Genomic DNA, 18,188 nt, shown 5'->3' with positions numbered 1-18,188 from the left:
AGACCCATTCTCTATTAAAACATATAAAGCATTAGCATAAATTAAAAGATTTGTTTCGTTTTCACTAAATATTCAACTATTAAGAGGTGAAGTGAAAAGATGAGCCGTCTGCTGATCAAAGAGTTTGCTCTCATTCATTTTTTTATAGATCTCTGGGTTCAGCTCAGACTAGCAAAACACAGTGTTGCTCTGTTTTAATTTAATTGGGTAGGTTAATTTGAATATTCATTAATGTCTATAATAAACCCTGGTGTTAAAAGTGCTCAGTTTTGCCTTGAATAGTGGCATCTTTTGTCAGTTCCAAACTTATTTGTCTGTTTCTAATCACAAAAAAGGGAAGTGCACTATTTGTTTTGATGAACTACAGCCCTGTTTCCAGAAAAAAGTTGGGTTATGGTAAAAATTGTCTGTAAAGGTAACACAGCAAAAGTGAGGAACCATATTTTTCTTTGAAACATAAGAAAATTTGAGATCTAATACCAGTAAGCTAGCTTATCTGGTTTTAAATTCAGAGGTGTGTGAAGGCCCACAGATTACAGCCATTTGTTTTAGCATTCATCTTTGTACTCAAACACTAGTTATTTCAGTTTTTGTCTTTTGTTGCTTGTTTTTTATTTTCTTGCTTATTATGTTTAATCCAGTATATGTGTCGATCACTTATTATAATCATGAGTGAGTCTTTAGGTAAAATGACAACTTGTTGCTTTTTCAAGTTTGTAAAAAAATGAAACAAACCTTCAGACTTGCGTCTCAGACAGTGTTGTGTCCCACAAATGATCTCATGTTGCCTCTTTACATCTGTCTTCTAAATTAAAGCTATCTTGCGACTGCAGTTATCAGTTGTATGTGGAAGCTCGGTTGACTCGGAGCTATTGGTTTTCATACTTTGTCATTTTCATGGGTATGTTTATATCCCATTAACAGAGGCTTTTTTAGCTCTTTGTACATACACATTGTGGATAAACCTGAGCTGTCTGGCTTGAGGCTGAAGGGTGACTAGCTTGCTTGCTACTCCTGACTCTGCTTTAGTTCTGATCTGTAATTCCTGACGTGTGAAAGCAGAGTAAACGTTAGCAAGTGAACAATCAAATTACTCTAATGTGATTTCTTATCTTTAAAGATATGTTCTGCTATAATTACCTATTATTAGAAAGAGAGACTTTTAAACATGATAGCAACAAAACTCAGACTGTAAAGAAGTAACATCATTACCTAGCCTATCAACTCTAACAGGTGCAGAAATCAGCTTGGTGGACCAGATGGACCAAGTTGAACTAGTATTTTTATTTCCCTGTATACAGTATACTGACTGTTAAGTCTGTTACACATTGCTCAAGACTTCTAATTCAGCTGTGATGGTTTTTTTTTATATTATATGAATACATTTTAATTTTAATTAAGGTGTAGGATTGTTTTTCTGAGCTTACAGAACACCCCTGCTACTAACTTATAACAGTGCTTTAGATTACGATTTATTACCTTAGATTAAAGTGTACACAAAGCAATGTATTAAAAATTAGCTCAAACGTAACCATCTATAGCCATAATAATAACCCAAATAACACTGATGGGGAATCATTTTCTGGAGAATGAGAACCTTTACATTTGATATTTAAAGTTTGCTAGTAATACACAGTCATGTGTTTTCGTAGTGTAGTGTTGCTACTTTTACTAAGGGAACAGTTCTTGAAAAGTCCTCCACCATTGCTCATTGTCATCTAATGGTAAATATTTGATGGCAAGCATGGAGGTAATAACCTTTTTCAGCCAGGCCAGGAAGGAGTGCAGAAAATACTCAAAACTGTCAGGACATATAAAAGACTAGAAGTCATTTATCACATAATCATAAATCTGGACGTTTTGTCTCATCATTAGTGCGTTAAATGTGTGTAGTCAGGGGATGTCTTCTCTCATTAGCGCTCTACAAAAGTCACTGCATGGAACTTATATATATATAGTAAATGTGTGTTTTTTAAAAAAAATTCCTGTAAACCAATTAAACCATTAAAACCATCTGGTAAAACTGTGTATTTCCCTTTCACCCATAACAGCGCTGGCCGGGTGGGATATGAGTACAGGAGCTCTGGGGAAGTCTGGCACCAGGACATTGGCAGTGGATCCTTCGGGTCCTGTGGGATACAAGTGAAGCCTCGATGGATTAATCTTTTACCAGCACATCCCACGGATACTTGATTGGAATGGGAAGTTGGCAATGCGTTGATGAGAGTGCTTCTACTGTGGGAGCCCACAGCAACAACCTTTTGGTGGGTGGTCAGAAACAGAAATGCCATAAGCCAGTGTGTCCCAACATAACATTGTGTTGCAACCAGATGATCAGTAGTATTCAATGTCGTGGCCTATGTATTATTTTACAATGGCTTGCTATTTCCTTGCGCTTCAAACGTGCCTAATAAGCCAACCTAACTACCTTCTCTCTGTAACCTTTCTGTGTATTTTCAGTATGAAGCTGATATATATATTCTTAATAAATCAAATCTGCTTATTTCCAAAATGTAAAAGTATTTCTTTAATTTAAAATACCGTGCGCTGTCTTTACAGTCCTGAACTTCACGAAGTAACTTAGTAAGGTCATGCACTTCTTTATCGTTTCAAATCACCGACCTTATTATCAACCAGACTTAATCACGTTTTCCTTATTCACAAGGTGGATATTTGTACTGCGTCTAGTACACTCAGTCAATAATGCATTTTTTTCTCAGCATGACTATTACCTGGTCTTTGATCCACAATGAAACGTGGGCTTACATCATTTCTCAGTGTTCTACATTCATAAACTATTCCTTCCCAAGTCTCAGTTCTTGACACCGTTCAGGCTCTGAGGGGATGAGCCCTACACACAGAATAGCTAATACAGCTACCAGCAGCTCAGACAGAGGGGAGTAATACCAGAATCCCCGTCTTGTCATTTCTCACAGGCTTAGTCCCGCTTTCATCTTTGATGTACACTGTATCCTAATGTAATGCAGCATTCATGTATCTTGATCCACTTTGTACTTCGACTGACTCAGCAATGGGATAAGTGTAATTAAACTGTAGTTTTGCATAAAATAGAAGCTTTAAAGACATTTTCGCATGAAGGTCTCGTAGCCTTGAATGTAGAGAAGAGTGGAAGATCTGGCGTCAGGGTCAGTCCCTTGGTCACTCAGGGCTGACGTGAATCACCGTGTTTATACTGTGGAAAAGATTTTTAATTAGCCCCTTATTTTCACTGCATCTGCAAGTGGCATTTCCAGATATAAAAACTCTTTTGCAACTTTTATCAGAATAAAATAATTTATATTCTCTTGACAGGAAACAGTTCTTTGTGATTGTCAGACAGACTGTCGGTGGATAAATCGGAATAATCCGTTCGTAGTAATAAGCATTCAACACTATGTCCAAAGAGAATAAAATAGATAAAATGAATGACTTGCAATGATGCCTTTTTTCTTTCTTTCTTTTTTTTTTTTTTTTGGTAACACCCCCTCTCCGCCTGCTAACCCCCCCCCCCCCCCCCCGAAAAAGAAGATGATTAATAGCAAGTAACTGTGGACACCGACTGAATGAAAAAAAGTACAATCAAGAAGGCAAATTAACAGTCATATTTACTGCAAGGTTTAGACTCAGTGTAATAAAATGCTCTTTTTGGAATAGATGTAAATGTATTTTTTCTTTTTTTTATAATTTATTGTAACTCCAAACAAAAATAATTTCTACAAAAAATATTCAAATAATGTCATATAATATCGATACGTGGTTCATATCTTTTCTCTCTCTTTTAGACTTCTGATTAGTTAAATTCTTCTTCCTGAATACTGTGTGAAGATTAAATCTCGCTAAGTGTGGCAACAATCACTCATTCCTATAACAACCATAATAGTGACTAATGTATTATAATTCATAACCCCCTGGATATTATATAATATGTATAATCTCAGCAACTGCTAGTGGGCACATTAGATACAATGACTGAAGATATATATATTTTTTTTTTAGAAAAAAAAATTGCAGCAGGAATAGAATAAATGTAAAATCAAGTCTCAGATTAAGAGAAAAAAATGAAACCTGGTTAATATACTACGTAGGCCTCAGCAATAGGATCAAACAAGCGCCTCTCCGCTCGACCCTTGTCAACATGCCTTGTCCTCACTCTGAGCCCGACCGCACGCCCTCGACGTCAGTTGCAAGTGAGATCCGCAAGTCAACCGAGAAAGAGAAGAAATTTAAAAAAAGAAAAGAAAAGTCTTGTGATAACAACAGCCATTCCCTTTGATGTGAAACAGTGGTGATTAAGTTTTTGTCTATGCTTTTTGGTTTGATGCACATTGCTCCAGCTTAGGAATAAAGGGAACAGTGGTTGGTATGATTTTTCTTCCCCCCCCTGCATCTTTTTTCTGTGAGGTTGCTCATATTTATTCTCTGTTTGTCCTTCGCACACCTGAGTGTACACCCAGTGCCATTACAGTCCTGTGAAGTGCGCATGTGTGTTTGAAACGGGAACGGGAGTCGAGTAGTGATCGGTGAGCGTGTGCGCTTTTAAGAGTGCTGCAGTGTTGGGTCCATTACAGGGACGACCCCTTCCCATTTTGGGTCACCCGTCGCCTCACAAATACGCTCATATACACATGTTTTAGGTGTGAGGCAGGGGGGTGGGCGGAGTTGGGGGGTGAGGAGGATTTTCGTGGCTCAATGGGGCGTTAATGTGGCCAGCAGGTAGGTTAGCAGAGTGCCGAGCAGCAGGGTGGCCGTGGAAGGGTGCGGCAAAGAAGCGCCGCTGCAGTCCTTGCCCGCCTCACAGCGCGAATGTTGGCACAGTACCCCCTTGAACTCTGGAGGACAGATGCACTTCAGGTTCTGGTAGCACGTTCCTCCGTTCTGGCACAGGAGCATTTCCTCGTCACAAACGTTAGCTGCAGAAAAGAAAAGAAAAGTGAGAATAGAAAGTGCAGCATAGGGAGGAAGTGGCGTAGAGGATGGAGGGTGAAGGATTTGCAGAGGTAAGGTGAACGGGAGAGACGAGTTGTGAATAAAGAGCATGCGGGGAAGTGACAGAATGACAGGCGGTAAAAGGATAGTGGGGGAGTAAAGAGCACAAAGACGAAGGAAAGGTGTATGGCAAAGAGGGAGACAGGTGGGGGATGATAGAAGGGGCAATGTTAGACAAAACATGATAAGAAACAGAAATGGGGAGGAGGAGAGGAATCCAGGGCAGAAAGAACAAAGTAGAAAAGAAAGAGCAGGAAGGAAAGAGCCGAGATAAATTCTCCAGTCTTTGCCTCGGGGACTACAACAGGTAACACCTGTCTTTTTTTTACTTTCGTTATTGCAGCCCTTTTCTTTGACTGTTTTTCTTGAGCATGCACTTTTTCAGGGTGAGGTCAGAATCACTGTATCAAATCCAGCAGAAAATACACAACATGTGTTTTATTTGTTCAGGAGTCTTTTGGAAGAATGAGCATCGTCGGGAACCATAGGTACTTGGGTAACTGTACCACATAACATACTTGACCTAAAAATGTTCTGAGGGGAAACGGGATCCAGCTTCCGTGACAAGAAGTAATTACATGTGCTAACATTTTTTTACTACACCAAAGATAATTGGTTCTGTTGCCTGGGAGTATCTGGAGTAAGATGTCACGGCTAAAACAAACTGCACGGCCTTTTAGTGCAGCATGTTCCATATTGTAATAAAAAAACTCACAGACAGATGCATTTGTTTTTGTGTGTGTGTGTGTGGGTAGTTGGGTCTACTTGAGACTGAGACCAATGGCTCGATGGTAGATGGCATAAGGAAGGCGTTTCCCCATAATAGGGTTAAGGTGCGACAGGGTCATCAATTAAATAAGAGGCTGATGTCACTAATGAGCTACGTGATCTATTCCTCTGTGAGAACGGACAACATCCAGAGCTGCACGAGCTAAATGGATGGTGCACTTGCAAAGGCCCTGGAAAGACTGCAACGTTTCCTCAACTCGAAATTTTTTTAAACCACCAAAAGTCAGTATCCCCATACTCACGGTAACAGCCTTGCTTCCAGTAGTATCCTGGCAGACAGTCGTCACATTTGGCCCCCGTGGCCCCGTCTTTACACTGACAGAAACCTGTGCCGTTACACCGGTCATGAACAGAGCCCATCTGGTTGCAGTTACACTCTGGAAGAAGAGAAGGGTGGAGAAGAAGAACAGAACGAGTCAGTTATAAATGCTTGTCTCATTTCATTTTTTTTCTGCTTTTTGGGTGGGGGCGGGGTTAATCTAGACTTGAAATGAGTTTGGCTCAAAATCTACACATTTGTATTCAGACCACTGAGTTGTGTTTGATGTTCAACATCTTCAGAGCTCTGAGGCAATTTTTCAGCCAGAAATATATTAGTGTTTAGCCTGCAGTGTATCACCTTGTTGAACATTCAGTGTAGTTTTTTCTTTACTTTCTTTTTTCATGCAAAACTCCATGATTATGTGATCAATGTAGTCCTGTCTGGGCTACCAAACTGTTATGATTTCAAAGGCATCTCACAGGTAACATTTATTCTAAAACAGCAGAGCACAAATTGAATTTGGAGACAAATTTTCTGATTTGTCTCCAAATTCAATGCATATGCTAACATGCACAGTATATAATTATGAGTATAGAAGGAAAAAACAGAGTTTGTACGATTCTAATGAGACTAAATGTCAACATTTGGTACAGCCGCCTTTACTCTCTAAATAGCCTGAGCTCTCTCTACTTTCTTAGTAGTAGTCTTCAGGAATAGTTCTCCAGGCTTCTTGAAGGACATTCAAAGCTCTCCTTTGGATGTTCGCTGTACTTTTTTTGTGTTCATAATTCCAGCAATTTTGACAAGACCCTCAACATCACTGGCTGAAAAGCAGCCTGAAACCAGGACAGGTCCTCCACTGTGTTTCGCAGGTTGCTGTAGACACTCACTGTTACACCTCTCTTCTCTCCTCTCAATGGTTCTTGTGTAATTACACATGCCTCAGCTTTTTCTCCCTGTTTCTCTTCCTTAAGAATGGCTTCTTAACAGCTTCCACTGAGACCATTTCTGATGAGGCTTCATTGAACAGTAGATGGATGAACTGAGGGGCCAGATGTAGCTCTCAGGTCCTGCGTCAGGTCTTTACTGGATCCCCACCCCCCCACTTGTTAGAGACAAGATTTTCAGATATTGTTCATCTGTTATAGATCGTTTTTTTAGGCCTGGCACTTCTACTTCTAGCCTCCACTTGTCCAGTTTCCTCAATTCTTTTTAAAGACACACTGCATACCATGCTGAAAAATGCCAAGTGTTCATCTATTTGCATATTTTAAAAAAAATTATTTTTGGCATTATTTGTAGATTTAACTAAAGTAATGGGAGCAAATGATGGGGTTTTGTGACAGGCTGCTAGTAACAAAGTGCCTAAACATACAATTTAAAATGGTTTCTTTTGGTTCTTTGCTAACTTTTGTGTGTAGACACTACACTGGTTCTTCCCTTGAATTAGGTAACTTTTTAAATGCTCGAATGGGTGAGAAAACCTGGAGAACTAGTGCTGAAGACACCTTTAAGAAATACAAGAATGTCTGGCTCCTTGAAAGCAAAATATCAAGAACTGAAGGATGGCACAAGACCCTTGCAGGTAAGGATTTTTCAACAACTTTAGAAGCCTTCTTAAAGTGTGAGTTTTTAACGCGGGGAGCATGGTAGTGTGGTGGTTAGCACCACTGCCTCATAGCTAAAAGGTCCTGGGTTCAAATCTACAGGCTGTGATCCAGCTTCCTCCCATAGTTCAAAGACATGCACATTAAGTTAACTGGTAATTGTAAATTGGCTATAGCTGTTGTGTCTCTCCCTCTGTGGGATAGACTGGCAATCTGTCCAGGGGTATAGCCCACCTCTTGCCCTATGACAGCTGGGCTCCAGTCCAGTTATGACCCTGAATTAGATGAACCGAAGAAGATGGATGTATCCCAATGCCATTATCAGGTAGTTTTTAAATTGGGTTACAAACTGCCTGTGCTGGAGAAACAGCTGCAAAGTCACAAAAATACTCCATATACACAGTGTGCTGTGAAGTCTCCCCTGCCTGCTGTAGTTTGGTTAAAACACTCTCAGTTCATTTGTCTATTTAGTGCATTTCACTTGAGCTGATGTGAGAGCTGTCAGTCAGTGCACAGGCGCCCTATATTAATATGTATAGACTAAACATAATACTATTTTTTCTTAATAAATTGCTTTATTTCCACTAGTCATTAGGATTCCAAATCCATATATCCTTGAATAATATTGAGATCAGTGACAGCTGGCAGCAGATAAAAGGCTCACAAACTGCAGAGCTGCGTATTTAGGATACATTTGTCAGTGAGTTGATGATGAACTGATGATTCTATCATAATTTGATGTAAGTCAATAGCTTGTCTTTTGAGAAAACCCGAGATCGCCTTTAGTAATTTATTATAAAATTTAGCATTAAAAATTAATAGAAGTGGGAAAAAGTCTGAGATTAAGACAACCACAGCGCTGTGGTTGGCATTCCTGTGTTTGTGGGTCATGTGCATCAGTATTGGTTGACGTATGGGAGCTTTTATCTGTGAATGTGTGTGGGGAGACTGAGTGCAAACACATTTGTATTTTACAGTGTTTGGCTTCTTGCTCTAGAGATGCTAGTTTGAACTGATTTCTGTTGCCACACTTGGTGTGCCAGTGTGCTGGCAGATAAGCTAATGGGACCTTATTTGTGCTGACTCCAAGGCCTGGCCCTGTGTGTGCCCTGACCGCAGTGAGTTTACCCTCCAACCCCCTGCAGTTCACCTAGAGATGGATCCAAATCAACACCAGATTTTCCGCTCCACAGCTATGCAAACAGAGTGACCTCTTATCAGGACGTGCCCTTAATGTGACTGACTTTAAAACAAACACACATTATCCTGCATATCACTGCAAATAACAATACAAAACTATTCTTTTTTTTACAGTACAGTTATAAAATAATCCCACAGTTTCTGTTCTTCATTGTTTTGGCTTTGCATGGTAGAACAGAAGACATGATATGAGTTTAAAGAGTTGGCTTCTAGCTCAAAGGATGCCTGAGGGTGTTCGCATTAGTACTGGCTGAACAGTGTCTGACTTCTTTTATTCAAACTGTAGTCCGCCAAGCTTTAAGATAGTAGCGAAAAAGCCCTTAGAAACTCACAAAGCTTTGATTTCCAAGCAATAAAAACTTCTTGAGTGGCCACATCAGTCACCTGTGTATACTGTTCCACTTACTTAAGACCGCGCTGAAAGGCAAGAAAGCCCTGAAACAAGCAGAGATTTCATCACAAGTAGTCGTATCATCCTTTGCTTTGTTTGTTCCTATCAATTAGAGTGGCTTTAAGATTTTGTTAGAACTGTATGTTCCCTGCAGTTTGAGAATAAGTGTCTAAAACAAGGCTATTTCTTCACTTTTTCTCTGATATGGATGTAAACGCACACGGCTTGAATCTGACAGCACTATAATCCCGTAATTATCGTGTCCTATCTAAATTCAAAGCAAACATAGGCAAATATGTTTTATAAAAGTGCCGCTGAAAAAACATTTGCATTAAACACTACGCATTAAAATTTCACTGCTACACCACCAAGTGTTGGTAACTTTGTTTTTAACTTAAGATGCATCATCTTGTTGTTTGAAAATTTAAACGCGCCTAATGGATCTTCTTACCTGTTTCACTGTCAGTCACACACACACACACACACACACACACACACCCACTGCTGTCGTACCGATGCGCCCCCCCCCCCACATATTCTGCCCGTTTCCCAGCAGACTCACCGATGCAGACGCTCTCATCATCCAGTTCGGCAGAGGCGTTGCGGTAGAATCCCAGTCTGCAGTGTTGGCAGTTCTGGCCCCTGGTGTTGTGCTTGCAGCTGACGCATGTGACGATGTTCAGGTAGTCGATGTAGCTGCAGCGATTGGAGTGGCCGTAGCACTCGCAGTCTGAAAGAAAAAGTGGTGGATTTCAAATTTCTTCTCAGGTGTAGGAAAAAAAAAGATTCATGAATGAAATGGGATAGAGGGTGGGGGGTGTTGCAGTCTTGGAGGTGTTTTTGGGTGACACAAGGAAATGATAAATGAGCTGAGCTTATATAAAATGTCTGAAAGTTTTACTTTTAGATGTCAGTGGAGAAACAAATGATGCCGTGTGTGTTTTATGGCTTTCCTTTCTCACTCTATATTAGTTCAATAAAGACAGACCACTCCCTCTCCATTACTACACTCACAGGTTTGCTGAGTCTGCTTCACTGCGCTGCACTGATTACTGATGGGAATTGCACTATCCTGGCTATGGGTGTGTGTGTGAGTGTGCACGTGTTTGTGGCTATGTGTGCAGCTGTGTGAATACAAGCATGGTAATTGTCTCTGGGAATTTAATTGTGTTACAGAATGAGCAGATTATAAGCTGTAGAATAGTAACTAAGGGAATTAGTTTGAGGTGAGTGGTACAGTGAGTGTTTGGAGACTGCACTTGACAATATGAAAATGGTCTGACCCTGGTTAGGCTGATGGAAAACTGGCCTTTGTTCACGCCTCGGCAACGAGTCAATCTGAATAACTATTGGAGCATGTGTAAAATACCAAAAAGTCGTTATAGGAACAGTAAACTTTGTTTCTTTATTTTTAAAATGTGATGATTTTTTTTAAATTTTAACGCAGCGATGTGTAAATTCCCACCAAGGTCAGGTTTGCCCCATGTTGCATCAGGTCTTCTATCAACAAAACTCAGTTTAGGAACTCGGTGGATCAAAATGTTGACGATGCAAATTGATACCGAATTCAGCTGCTCAGCAGTTCAGGGCTTCCTTTATAACATGCATATTATTATTTATTTTTTTTTGTTTTAATGAGTGAAGGGTTTGGACTGAAGACAGGCCAGTTTAGCACCTGAACTTTTCAAAGCCATATTGTTGGAGTATATAAAAGCTTTAGTTTGCCGCTGTCTTGTGCCTCAGTCACACACTTTCTTTCTGGACAAGTTCAACCTCATTTTGATTACTTTGGTTGCTAGCATCTTGCTACAGTCACCCACTGTTTGAATGTAAGATGCCGACTGGTCCCAAGCAGTAGCGGTTTTTGATATGGGCGACACGGGCGGTTGCCCGGGGCGGCATCACGGGCATCGGCAAAAAAAATAAAAATAAAGAATTGCTCGTACTCATGCTGCCCCGACATCAACCAGCGCATATTGGGAATGGCATAAGCACCGATCGGTTTTCTATCGCCCATTTGCTGGGAGTAAGGGTGCCCTTTGTTTGCGAGGTGCGCCTGCTGCTTGCGGCGCTGGCAGGAGAGGATTCTCTGGCTAGCTGGAGCAGCATCTAATAACCAACAATATTATGATACAGACTCATAATTTGCACCGATGTTTTTTCAAAATTCTATACGCAAAAAGTGAGCTTGCTGCTGAAGTCAAAGTAAACTTGATTGTCATCTCCGCTACATACAGTCCAGTATATATTGTTTTATCTTGTTGTTGTTTTAATATTGGGCTGTTTTTATTTTATGTTTTATGTGTTTTATTTATTTATTTTTGGTGTTTTCTGTTTTTCTATTGTTTTAACTTATTTTCTGTACAGCACTTTGTTCCTGTGCTGGGTATTTTAAGGTGCTTTATAGATAAAATTGGATTGGATTGGATATAGAGAGACGAGACGACGAGGCTGCAGTTACAGCAGTGCAAGTGAACAAACAATAAATATAAGAACAGTAAGAAAATAAATATACACTTTAGGAGGTAAAGGGATCAATAACAATTTAAAATTTATAATTTACAGTTTGATGATTTAAAGTCTCACACACAAGCCGTCGAAAGGGGAGGAGGGCAGCTGCTTCCAAATAGAGCACATTTCATTCATAATGCTGTAAATCCAAGCCCATTATGTATTCATGATTTGAATCCTGGGTTGTGTGAAATCCCAGAAATAAACCCTTGACAAAGCGAATCTGTGAACTAAGGTGTAGGTGTGTTAGGTTATGTTGTGGTGACCTCGGGTTGGGGGATGGGTGTTCATACTGGAATGCAAAATGAAAACCAATGGAAGATGGACAAGAAAAGTTCAAAGCCATCAGGTCCTCGGTTTAGAAAAAATAGAAAAGAAGAGGAGGAGAAATGAGCAAAAGATACAGGTAAGCAGATGTGTCACTGGATAATGGCAGGTCATCCTGAAACAATCAGAATCAGAATACTTTATTAATCCCTAAGGAAATAACGTGGGTTACAGTTGCTCCAAAAAGAAATGGTAAAAATAGTAACAGTAACAGACTAAACTCCAAACAATATATTATGTTACAGATTTTAATATTAATTTGTCAGTGTCAATTGTTGATTTGTCCTGTTCTCATTGTATGACGAATTATGGCTGTTTGCATACTATGCATATTCTCTCTCTCTTCATATGTGTGTGTGTTTGTGTTTCTCTGGTGAATTTCGACAACAGTCTTATGTTAATGTACAATCCTTAATATGCTTTATGTGTGTGTGTGTGTGTGTGTGTGAGGGGGGGGGCAGAGGGAGTGTTAGCCCGGGGCGCCAAACAGGCTGGTCCCAAGCACACTCGGGCAGGAGCAAAACTTAATAATGTGCAAGTGAGTAATTGTTGAGTGTTTGCAGAGGAGTTGCAAGGTTTTCAGTGCAGCACCATGTAGCTCTTTGCAACCAGTTTTACTTTGCAACAACAGTCCCACAACCACTTGCTAACTACTCGTTAGCAAGTGGTTGTGGGGAACTACTCGTTACAGTACTTTCGCTGTTACCCAGTAAAGGACTTGAAACATACTGTCACTGTAATTACCAGGTAACTACTGAGGACACATATAAGACCTTTCTTTTAGTGTTTATGTACGAGCACAAGACAAAAAGACAAAGCAAAGATGAAAACTGGCACAAAGAGACCTTAAAATGATTGCCATGGTGATTCTACTGTAGAAATGGAGGCAATAACGCTAAAAGCCTGACTGCTCATCACTGTCTTTGTTGCTTGTTAAAGTTCAGGGTCTGGCTGCTGGGCTCGGGTCAAAATGCACTCAACTTTAACATCAATCTGAGTTTTTTGCCAGCTTTGCATTAGGACCCTGTCTGATACTTCTCAGCATATTCCATCTGTTTCTATCCTGCATGCAGTTTGCACTTCAGCAGTAATTATAAAAGTAATGCTGATCTCTCCAATGCTCAAAAGTTGCACACCTCAATGCCAAATTTCCTGCATGTGAACAAAAATTGGGAACAAAACACAAGTTTGTTTGTGCTTTTTTTTTTGTCTTTCCATGTTCCCGGCGTGCAGATAACTTAAGAACCTTTACAACCTGAGTAACAACATAATGTACAACAATCACTGAATTATGTACAGTAACTTGTTACATTACTGCATTACCCAACACTGTAGTAATCAGGTAGTTGACAACTTCTTTCTTTATTTAAATAATCAGGACCTTGCAAAATGTGTGGCTGGCAACAAAGCTTTTATGTTGTTCAGCAATAACTGTGTCCTCACAGGTGTGCAAGTTACCTACCTGCACTACCAGCAGAAAGGTGCTGTCTACAGATTTCAGATCTCTTAATTAAACTTCGAGTTAAGTTTTTTTGTTTTGAATTTGTGTAATTTTTCTAATTGTTCTTCTTAAAAAAATCATATGTTTATATCAATGTGGACACCAGGACAAGCTGTGCATAAATGTGCAGATGCCGTTTCCTCCTTCATTATTCTATATTGTAAATATAAATCAATATAACAAAAAATGTTGTGAGTATTTTTGGTCCTACACTGCAGCCCAGCTTCCTCCTCTTTTCACTGTTGGTTTTTCCATTCACACTGTTTTAAATTCCCTTTTATAAAGTGCTGCGTAATCAGAGATCTTAATTAAAATTTCTCTTTGTAATTCATGAATTATTCGAGCGGATTTGATTTCAGGTTTTTACTCCCTTTGCTTGTACACTTGATAAGTTAAGACTTGTTACAAGTTTTGCACCCTAAAACCAAAACGAAGAAAAAAAGTGATAATGTGGAGAATGGTTTAAGATCTCTGGATAATTTTTCCACAGAGAGAGAAAAAAAAAAAGCCGGTTATAACCTAGTGTAGGATCTGTGTTGTGCAGAAGGGTGTAAGAGAGGAGAGGTTGCTCGACAGTCTCTTTACGATTATCTTGGCTGAGACTCGTACCTAATTAAGGTTTTATTAAGCTTTAGAAGTTGGCTGCAGTGGTGTGCTGCAAGGCATCACTGTCCTCTAAAGAGGCGTTTACCAGGCATGTTTATGCAAATACACATTTAAATGCACATTAAAAAGTCGGAGTTTAGCTGTTTAATCAGCCGTCACATTATTATTTTATTATTGTTTGGTTGATGATGCCAGCTGAAATATTAATGAGCTGGTTTAAAGGAAGCCAGCGAGAGGAGCACAGTAAAGTGCCTCTCTCAGCACTGAGGGAACCATGCTAGCAGTGGGAGGAAGAACTGCCTAATTAAATATAAATGGCCAATTACTCCACAGACTAGAGAGGCAATGGGACATTGTTCCATAAATGAACGTTATGAGTCAAGATGCTGCTTTATAGGTATTTATCAATTGTGAACCGTTAACATTAAACGACAGTTATATTGCAAGACTGAGAGGAAACAACCTGCATCAGAGAAGCTTCAAAATTGGTGGAATAATGGTACATTTAAATCCAAATTCTTACCTTGATCATGCACATAAACACAACCACGAAGGAGATGCATAGAGAAAGAATGAGTGAAATGAAAAAAAAAAAAAGCCCAGACAAAATACAAAGGAGGGGATTCTTCCACAGGTTTTCTACTTGAAAAGCATCATCAACAGTTTAGTGAAATGACAAAGAAACACTTTACAATTCACTGACCCAAAATCCACAGGATTTAATTAAGCTCAGATTTTCTGTCTTGTTCTTCAGACCTTGTGTTTGTGTTGGTCTCTTACCTTTGAAATCATCGTATATGATCCCAAACAACTGTTTGGCCTGGGGCTCTCCTGAGATCAAAAGTTTCAGCAGCCCTTGAGGGATGAAGCAATCTCTCTTCAAAAGTCAGCTCCAGATCATTCACTGTGCTATAGCCATCTACAGCACCATAGCTTCACACAGCAGGAGCTAGTATACCCTAAAGGTCAGTGTCAGTACTATAGAGGTGCTTATTGGAGGAGGTGGCAGGGATTCCCACTAGATCCTACCTTAAAAAAGGGGATTGCTTTGTTCTATAAAGCTGACAAAATCTAGTGCAGTGTTTCTTCACTGGTCAGACCGCAGATTTTACAAGCATTTATATGCAGTAAAGAAAGTACAGGTATGCCACACTTGGCTTCAGCTTGGTATAGCTGACTTTTACATGTAATTTTGTTGCATAAGTACAATGCAAAATGTAAAATCTTGTGGAATTGGTCCAACATAAATGCAATTGACTGGATACACTGACTGGATATATTCAGTATATATCAAGCATATTTCCTTATTGTTTAATAACTTGAAATTAAAAAAAACTTTCATTTTAGGTAATCATCTTTTAGTTCTTTTTTTAAAAGCATATTTTTAGCTTTTAAGATTAATATCTGGTCCTGAAACACTGCCAATTAATTATAAACAAATGTGCACAAAAGTTACACAATAAATGATCATATTCAAATTCGCATTATACCAGAGGCTAAAGACAAGCCACTAATCCCACCACAGTGCTGCAGTGAGACTGTGGTGAGACTTTGGTGGTCCAAAGTAAAGAAAGGACAAGGGCGATTTCATACACATTAATATAGAAATTTTAACAGATAACTGGGTAAACTTATGGTAAATATTGTATTAACAAATTTAAAGCTATGCAGAAAATTGGTGACAACCCTGTTTCAGTTACTAGAGGCAGAGAATAAAATCCACAACATTGCGACATATTTAGCAAATCTTGTGTCCAGACAGGGACCGAATGAAACATTGCACATAATTTTATTTTCATATGTAGATAATGAAATCTGTTAGGGAGCTCAAATGAATAAAGTCATTACATTTCACGGGGTATCTTCCATGCTGGCTTTTTATAACGTTTTTATAAATTCAGGACATTGTGCCCTGTTAATCTCATCACGATAAATTTGTCTGACCAGAGATGAATCACTGAGTGATTATTTCACATTTAAAATCCCACCTCGCCTTTTCCCTTTTTGCTTCTCCTCTTCTCTGTCTTCATCCTCCTCACGACCGACTACTTCCCATTCTGCTTTTTCAATGCCATGGTGTGCTACAAATGAGCAACAACTCAGAAATCAATCTATATTGATGCTGCACAGATTATCTCAGGTTTTTGTAAAGAAACAGAGAGACTACAAAAATCAAAAAAAGATTTGTGGAAAAAGCCTTTGCTAATGCAGATTCCATTCATGCATTCTAATGTAATACGATATGTGTTCTTTCTGCATTATAATGTGTTGATCAGACAGAACACGACGGTGTTTAAAATGTGGGAAAAACACAGAAACAGCACTTTCTTTTTTTCAGGAGCATCTTCAGTGTGAAATTCATCTTCCTTTTCTACTCTGCCCATTTATTTCTGTGCCATCCTTTATGCTATTTGCTTTTTCTGTCCAGCCCTTCTGCATCATTCATTGTCTTAGATAAAAAAAAAAGATTAAAAAATGGCTCTGCTTTTGCTAACAGACTTAAATTTAGCCTTATGGTTCATGTTGACAGACAGGCCATCATGTAGCTGAAGACATATATTTAGTTATTTTTTCCAGTTTTCATTTTTCACCTTAGGCTGCCATGGTTAAGTGATGGTGAAAGTTTCTTCTACTGCCTGCATCACAAGTAATATACTCTTTCTAGCTTGTGTAACTCAAGTGAACGTCAAAAGGGCTACATATTAACAAAATGTCTTTTCAAATTTTATTTCGCTATGCTCATTCTCTTGACCGTGGTAAAATTAAATTTTTGTTTTTGACCATGAGTCTCGCATACATGTCCCTCAAATTTATGGGAGAGTGAATGACACATCAAGAAAAAATGAGCTACATTTCATGATGAAATTCCTAGCACAACATATAGCATAGATAGCTTTCCTTTCGGCTGTTGTTCATGTGAGGCTGGAGGCTTTGTGGTCACAAGTCTCATGTACATGTTTACTGTTCACAAAATGTAAAGGAACACTTTTTAACCAGAGTGTAGACTCAGCTAAGTAAACTTCTGGGATATTGATCTGGTGAGTTAAGTAGCAGAGGGGGTTGTTAATCAGCTTCAGCTGTTTTGGTTATAATAAAATTAACAACAAGTTCACTAGAGGGGAAACCCAGAGACAACCCAGCAACACAGAAATGGTTTACAGGTGGAGATATTGACATATTTTCCCTCCTTATCTTTTCTGTCTGTTTTCTCATTAGTTTTGCATTTGACTAGGTCAGTGTCACTACTGGTAGCATGAGGCGATAACTGGACCCTACAGAAGTTGCACAGGTAGCTGTTTGCTGTCTCCCAGCACAGTCTGAGGAGCATTCAGGAGATTCCTTGAAGGGGGGGGCATGACTCTAGCAGATAAGGGCCTAGCTATAAGGCCCTTAAACCATCAGTAAGACTAGTATCTACGCCTTTATGCAATGACTACCAGGATGAGCATTGCCGGTGCCCTACAATATGACCCCCAGCAGGCCTTGGTGAAGATGTCAGAAACAGACGTCATGGGTGTCCGACATCATCTAGTGGACCCTGTTCTCACGGGCACAGTGGAGTCTGACAGGGATTTGCCACAGAATTGCAGATTTGGCAATTCCACCGCTAGCGCCCCGTCCCTTTTACGGATAAGAGTAGGTTCACCCTGAGCACATGTGGAAAAACATGAAATGGTCTGGAGAAGCTGTGGAGAACGTTATACTCTGTAACATTGTTCAGCATGAGCGATTTGGGGAGGGATATCCATGGAGTGACGCACAGACCTATACAGGACGGGCAATGGCACTCTGACTGCCAATCCTTCTCAGAGCCTACACTATCGCAGTGGGTCCTGGATTCCTCCTGGTGCACAACAATGCCCGACATAGAATGCAGACAGTTCCTAGAGGAGGAAGGAATTGATACCACTGACTGACTCCCACGTTCACCTGATCTAAATCCAATAGAACATCTCTGGGACATTATGTTATGCATCTGACGTCAGAGTGTCTTTGAATTCAGCCCAG

General features: G+C 39.7%; 1 protein-coding gene across 7 annotated transcripts in view; it reads right to left on the bottom strand.

The window, feature by feature from the left end:
- Positions 1–3,587: 3,587 nt before the first annotated feature.
- Positions 3,588–18,188, bottom strand: part of ntng2b (netrin g2b) — a 74,574-nt gene continuing 59,973 nt past the window's right edge. For 5 of the 7 annotated variants that reach the window (XM_085280013.1, XM_085280016.1, XM_085280014.1 and 2 more), the window contains 5 exons: positions 16,169–16,261; positions 14,961–15,035; positions 9,798–9,965; positions 6,018–6,152; positions 3,588–4,910 (listed from right to left, as the gene is read on the bottom strand). In XM_085280013.1, coding sequence (XP_085136139.1) covers positions 4,687–4,910; positions 6,018–6,152; positions 9,798–9,965; positions 14,961–15,035; positions 16,169–16,261 — 695 coding nt within the window. In that variant the 3' untranslated portion in view covers positions 3,588–4,686. The remainder of the gene's footprint in view (positions 4,911–6,017; positions 6,153–9,797; positions 9,966–14,960; positions 15,036–16,168; positions 16,262–18,188) is intronic. The other 2 variants (XM_085280017.1, XM_085280019.1) reach the window with 1 other exon arrangement.

Source organism: Mchenga conophoros, linkage group LG7 (genome assembly GCF_057382185.1).
Source record: "Mchenga conophoros isolate Kocher_MC1m ecotype Shallow Benthic linkage group LG7, M_conophoros_male_GT1.1, whole genome shotgun sequence".
NCBI lineage: Eukaryota > Metazoa > Chordata > Actinopteri > Cichliformes > Cichlidae > Mchenga > Mchenga conophoros.
This window is presented reverse-complemented; position numbering and strand designations above follow the sequence as displayed.